This window comes from Salvia splendens, chromosome 1 (assembly GCF_004379255.2).
Source record: "Salvia splendens isolate huo1 chromosome 1, SspV2, whole genome shotgun sequence".
NCBI classification, from domain to species: Eukaryota; Viridiplantae; Streptophyta; class Magnoliopsida; order Lamiales; family Lamiaceae; genus Salvia; species Salvia splendens.
This window is the reverse complement of record NC_056032.1, coordinates 25,041,537-25,048,374: the sequence shown is the minus strand read 5'-3', so window position 1 is coordinate 25,048,374 and position 6,838 is coordinate 25,041,537. Positions and strand designations below refer to the sequence as shown.

The following is a 6,838-nucleotide window of genomic DNA, read 5'->3' as shown; positions in this document are numbered from 1 at the left end:
AGAAGAGGATGATGGAGAAGGAGCTAGATACCGTGAAGAGAGAAAACGGAAGGGGAAGGCCCCTATGAAGAAGAAGCCCAGCAACAAGAAGCCACGTAGAGTGAACACTGGCATAGTCATTACTGAGTCAGTTCAGCGAGCCTAGGAATACCGAAGGAAACAGAGTGATAGCGAATACGATGTCAGTGAAGAGTCAGAATCGGACAGCGATATTTCCCTAGAGAATGAGTAGTACAGTGAGCAACAGCTTCCGCACTATCATCGGGAGCTAGTACATCCCCCGGTAGAGAGACTGAGGTACCGGCGTTGGACAGTGGACCTTACTGATGATCTGGTGGAGGAGATGAAGCTTTTCGACTCAAAGGAGCTACAAAAAAGTTTTCGATAGCAAGGATGAAGGGAGTAAGCAAGTGAAGAGCGGAAAGGTACTCCTTATTCCTTCTTTAGATGAGTTGGGTGCCCGCGAGCAGTTTCTCTCTTATTTGCACGCGTTAGGATTCGAATGGTTGTTGGAGAATGGAGATCCGAGTGTCCCGGTTAGATTAGCGAAGGAGTTTTTCACGACCTTTAGGTTTAAGGTCACCACTGATCTAGATGAGGAATGTATCAGTTTTAGGCTGTTTGGCGGAGAGATACGGATGAATCTGATTGAGTGGACCGTGCGTCTGGGAATGTGCAGTTTGGAGGAGGCCATAGAGCTTGAGTGGAGAAGTAGGGAGCGGGGAATTCCCCGCAGACATGTGGAATTTGAGCCCCAGGCGGCATGGGAGGAGTTAACTCGCCCAGCCTCTAGAGAATTTGCAACCACTCTTTCTCTCTCAATCCATTTCAATAAGCCAATCCTACGCCTAGTCCAGCTTCACTTGGACTTTAATTTGTTGGGGCAGTCGAACTCCGCTGTTAGGACATCGATGACGGAGTTATACCTTCTCTGGTGCGCCAAGCACGGAAGGAAGTTACATCTGGGTTTTTGGACCGCCTACCAATGCCATCTAATTGCCACCCACCCAGCGAGAAACCTCACTCTCTGCCATATCTTGGGAGTGTTCGTCATAAACAACATCATCATCACGGAGGCCGAAGACTTATCCGACCAGATCATGGTGGATCCTCCTGGTCTCTTTGATACACCTTTGTTCGTCCGTACGAACACCGTTTACATAAGGCAGGGCGTACCACGTTTCTACGCAATGGGAGAAGAAGCTATACCGACTGGGAGATCTGCAGCACATCCGGGAACACAAGATCAGGAGCAGAGACAAGAAAGGATAGAGAAGGCAGTGGAAGAGTTGGCGGAAGAGAATCGAAAAGCAAGAGCGGAGTTAAGCCGTTTGGCAACTGTGATGGAAGGAATCTTGAAAGAGTTGGGAACCGGGAAGTTGGTCTGTGAATCTGGACCGAGTGGCCATGGAGGCCGAACTAATGAACCACGAGTATCAGAGGAGGTATTAATCGAGACGAAAGAAGCAGAGCAGAAAGAAGAGGAGGAACAAGAGGAAGGAGATGCCGAAGAGTCGGCAGAATCTGGGAACAAGCAGTCCGAGAATGAGGAGGAGCAACCGGAAGAACCACCTGCACCACAACCTGCCCCGCGAAGGAGCAGGAGGAACAAGTGACCACCACCCCACCTGACCAGTTAGTTTTCTTTTTATTTTCAGTTTTTAGTTTTTCGTATTTTAATTGTGTTTTGTTTTTTTTTAGGTAGTATAATCTGTGTAGTACGTGCGCAAACCCCTTTCATAACACTTAGCCTACGCAATAGTCTAAGTGTGAGAAGTAAAGGGTTTGCTATTTTTGGCGCATGTGTTTGTGTTTTTCTGTTTTTTTGTCTTGTATGCATGTTAACTCACACTTAGCCTATTATATAGTCTAAGTGTGAGGAGTTTGTTGTATATACATGTTTCGTTTTGTTGGTTTCTGTTTAGATTTTTAAACTCTCCCACTTAGCCTATTATATATTCTAAGTGTGAGAAGCTTTTAGTATAAGTATGTTTTGTTGAGTTTTGATATTTCTGTGCGTCAACCATACTGGCCATTACCTTTTTCCACTTCACAGCCCCATCTGAGGACAGACATTGTGAAGTGGGAGGGGGGAATGCACTGGCCAGTATGACATGTGTACATATGTGTTATATGTGTTTAAGTGTTTGCGTAGTGTCTAGGTCTAGTTTTTATTTGATTGGGCTTAAAACTCAACTGTCTTGAGCTGACGGTGAGGGGAATTGAGGGATATAAGACATGCTGGAAAATGGAAACCACCCCCCTTAGTATATCCTAGTCAGTATGGATGATGAGAGTATGAGAGAAAAGCCCACACTTAGAGCCAAAACACAAAAGCCCTCTTTAAATGTGAGTTAAAAGCCTAAAGTGGAACCACTTTCCACTAATTCAGAAAAGAAGAGTGGCTGCCACAAGGTGCCTAGGGTGAAGTGACTGCGTGTAGCAACACTGATGGCAGTAGGAAACCCCCCCCCCTAAAAAAATATTTATTTTCCAACCCTTAGAATCCCACTTTCTAGCCAGACATATACCCAGATATAACCCCTAGCCCCTGGAATTGTGTGCGTGCAAGGCATAAGACGAGTAAAGCTCACTGGCCAGAGAGGTGTACAAGAAAGCAGAATCCAACTGGGCAAGAGTGATTGAAGGCTCAAGGAAGAAAATCGACCAGGGAGTCATCCCAGGTCCAAAAAAAAAGAAGGAATAAGGGTGGAAAAGCCACAAAGGAAAAAAAAAGAGAAGAATATGAAGAAAAATGGTCAGAAAAACTTGAACACAAAAAAAGAAAGAGAAGGAATAAGGGTGGCGAAGCCACAAGAAGCTACTGACCAGTTGGAGATCAAAGCCAGAAGCGCCAGCCAAGAGAAGCAACAACCAAGAGCCCAAATGCACACGGTTCCCCCACATCAAATAAAATAGAAGTTTTTGAACCTTAGAGCCTTAGGAACATCCACCCAAAACACTATAAACCAATAACCCCGTTTCAAGCCTTTAAGCCCTTCAGTAGCTGCACGTGAAATCTAAGTCCGAAGCAATTGTGGTCGAGCAATATGAGAGAATGCAGTCCTAACATTCCCGGTGAAGATATGAGTGACTGAGTGAACCTAGTGTTTGGCCGAGAGTTTGGGCAATCTTGACGAGCGGATATACTGACTGGGAGAGAAAAGGGGGGCGACGGAAGTTCAAGGCTGTCTATGGCCGGATTGCACCTGATCCCGAGGGGAGGGATGGTTGAAAATCCAGCCCAATTACTGTGTTAATGTGTCTAAGTGTTTTAGTTTTCTTTTATGTGTTTGTCTTTGTTATGTGTTTTTCTTTGCGTCATAGTTACAGTCTTGGATAGGATAGAGTCGGTTAGGGGAGTAACCAGGCTAGAATTCGACTTACTTCTTTTTGTTTGTTCTTCACGCTTGAGGACAAGCATGTGGTAAGTGTGAGCAGTTCGATAAGTCGTATTCTAGGCCTTGGTTACTGGTCAGTATAATGTGCATAATTGGTATATATTCTGCAAAACAGTTGCTTAAGTGTGCAGGTTGAGTGTTCTAGCCAGTAGGCAAAGCTTCGGATACTTCAGGTGGAAAGGGCGTCAGGATGATGTTATCCTGACCAGTATGCATGCCAAAAAGGCTCGAGATGGAGAAGAAGGATAGCTGGGGAAGATCAGCCGCAAGCAAGGGGGCAAAAAAGTCATTTCATATTCAAAGTCTACCCTAAAAATCAAGGGGGGCCTCCCTATAAAAGGAAGTCACTTGGAGAGAGAAAAAAGGGAATTAGTTAATTAACTCATACGCTTAGTTATCAATTTCTCTTCGGTAGATCCCTCCTTCAGCATTATCCTTCGTAATTCTCGTTTCTCGCCACAGCCATGGTCACCTGAAGATCATCAGTTCGCCGGAGTTCCATTCTCTCGTTCCAGTCAGCACGATCGTAGTTAGCAGTTCCATCGCCCGGAGTGGAAAAAACAATCTTTATTTACTTTCTAGTTAATCTTGTTTGTTTTCTCTACGTTGGATCTTTCGCATTTCCAGTATTTTGCTTATTTTGAAGTCTTGGTTGTGATTCAAACGTTTTCTAAATGCTATGAAGTTATTTTCCAGCATCGGTTCATGTTTGTTTTCGCTTCTTTCTGCCTAGATAGCTTAGATCTAGCTGTTACGGTAATTTCCAGTGTGGATTCGCATGTTTTAACTTCTGTAGTTAATATCTCTGAGTTTGCAAGTCTAGATAGCTGTTAGATTTTAGATCTGAATTAGTTAAGTGTGAAAACCCAGTTTATGTGATTTCTGCCACCCTACATGTTGACCAGTAAGCTTAGTTGCAGTTTCAGTGTTCGATCTTTTGATTTGAAGTTTTAATCGTAGATCTGTGTTCTTGAAGTTGTTAATCTGTATTTTTATGGTGATGAATCTGGTTTTGCCGATTTGATTTGATTATGTTGAAGAAGACAACATCTCCATCCAAGTTTGGGACCACTTTTGCTTTTTAACAACTTTTTACTTTTGTCCTTACTTTTCAGCTGTTACTTTTCAGATCTGCAGGTCTAGTCGCCTAACTACCTCATTTCCTCTGATATTCCGTTTAGCCTTTTATAGTAAACATGTACCTTCTACATTTATTAGCCAAACATCATGTTCCCCACTCACACGTACACAGCCGTCTGTATAACATCTCTCCCGCCTCCTAGTCAGTAGAGTACAACTTTAATTTCCCGTCTAGGTAGAAACTCAACCCAAGCGTGGTAGCTAACCAAACCTTCCAGAATATCACCACAATTCCCAAAACGCATTCATCTCTGTGGGATTCGACCCCTACCTTCACTATACTACCCAGTAGAAGAGGGTTGAGGAATTATTGATACCAGGTTCAGGTTTAGCAGGGACTTCCATACTGATCAGTAGGATAAACCTTTTGCTTGAAACGACACCTGCACAAACCTGCTCTTTCAATCACCAATGATAGAAACGGCGACCGGAATCTCACCTATACACAATGAGCCATTGAGAGAAGACGAGAGAGATAAGGGAGAAGGAAATTCCATTAATTCATCATTCATAGCATAATACATTAGAATGACACAGATTATATAGCTGTACATATGAGCTAACAACACGGTGTAACCGTCTAACTTACTCCACTCCACGTGTACATTTATTGAGTTCCTTTTCATGCACCAAATCTCCCCTCCTTCAAATAACCTTGTCCTCAAGGTTTGGTATCAGAATATTTCCTACAACAAAAAGTTGAAACATTCCTTTGAAAACCCGAAAGACGCGCTATGCAGAGCTTGTTTGACTCCCCCATTCATACGATTCCCGAATTCAAGCACGACCTCCAAGAGTTTGAAGAATGGTCTTCTGTGGAGCAGCTGTGAACAATCTGCCACCAATACCTCAAATGAATCTTGTAGCATTGGCGTCTCTTCATGAGCTTGCCAACATAGAGTCTCGACTCTTCATCAAATGAAGCATCAAACACATTATTCTCTTCCCAAGGCATGAAACATACTCAGGATCAGTACCTCCCCTTCCTTTAGCTCTTTTACCACCTCTTTTTCGTGCATCACGTTTTGATCTGAACCGCCCATCCGTCATAGCAAGATCCATGAGCTCTGGGGATACATTTTGATCAGCAGCAATCAAACTGTTAACTAGTTCACCAACAAATCTTGCCTCCTTTTGCGTTATCAGGGTGTACGCAGTTCTATCTTTATCCCCTGCACGACCTGTCCTTCCGATGCGATGTACATGCATGTGCATGTCTTTAGCTATGTCAAAGTTGACTACAGAAGTAATGGATTTGATATCAAGACCTTGAGCAGCAACATCAGTTGCAACGAGTACATGGTATATTCCAGACTTGGATTTTTGTAATATCTCCATACGAGAAGACTGATCCTTATCACCATGAAATGCTGCTACCTTAAGACCTCTCTGAAGCAGTTGTGCTTCTACTTCATCAACTGCCGCCTTCTTTGAGGCAAAGACCAGAACACCACCTTCATCTATCATTACAGGAAGCTTCTCGAGAAGCCAGGGCAACTTTTCTGCATCTGATGGCATCACGTAGACAATTCGGGTAATATCCTCATTGGCCATACCCACCTCTCCTACTGTTACTCTTACAGGATCAGATAGAATCTCCCTAACAATCTTTTCAACCTTTCGCGGCCTAGTTACTGAAAAAATTAATGTTTGACGGTCTGGTCTTATTTGACCCACTATTGACCTTATTTGAGGCTCAAAACCAAGATCAAACATTCTATCAGCTTCATCAAGTACTAAGTAGGTTGCCCTCAGCATAGTCAACGCCTTCATTTTAATCATGTCCATCAATCTCCCTGGAGTAGCTACAACTATCTCACACCCTGCCTTCAATTCCTTGAATTGATCAAGCTTCGACATCCCACCATAAACTGCAGCCACACGAATACCACAAGATTTGGAAAACTTCTTAGCTTCCAAATATATTTGATGAGCCAATTCCCTGGTAGGTGCACAAATCACTCCAATGAGGCCTTCTTCTTTAGCTAGCTCAGGTTGATCCATAGTATGGACTATCATAGGAAGCACAAATGAGGCAGTCTTTCCTGAGCCCGTTTTTGCTATTCCAATTATGTCTCTTCCCGAAAGCACAATAGGTAAAGCCTGGCACTGTATTGGTGTAGACTTTTCATATGCTTGTTGTGATGCCCCGACTTTTTTTGAACTACCGTCGAATTTTTTTAGCCAAATATCGTTCCGTTTTATTTTGAGAGTCTATGGAATTTATTTTTTTTTAGAAGCCCGAAATATTAATTATTCATTCTAGTCAAGCAGTCAAATTTTGGTCAAATATATTT

At 43.2% G+C, this 6,838-nt stretch overlaps 1 protein-coding gene across 1 annotated transcript; it reads right to left on the bottom strand.

The window, feature by feature from the left end:
• Positions 1–5,420: 5,420 nt before the first annotated feature.
• Positions 5,421–6,545, bottom strand: LOC121758380 (DEAD-box ATP-dependent RNA helicase 24-like). Its single transcript, XM_042153820.1, has one exon. It carries the CDS (start codon positions 6,543–6,545, stop codon positions 5,421–5,423), a length of 1,125 nt encoding a protein of 374 aa, XP_042009754.1.
• Between the last annotated feature and the right edge of the window lie 293 nt (positions 6,546–6,838).

What these genes read in the sequence shown, in the direction of transcription:
- LOC121758380 (XM_042153820.1), bottom strand. Translation starts at nt 6,545, where the DNA reads ATGGATCAACCTGAGCTAGCTAAAGAAGAAGGCCTCATTGGAGTGATT.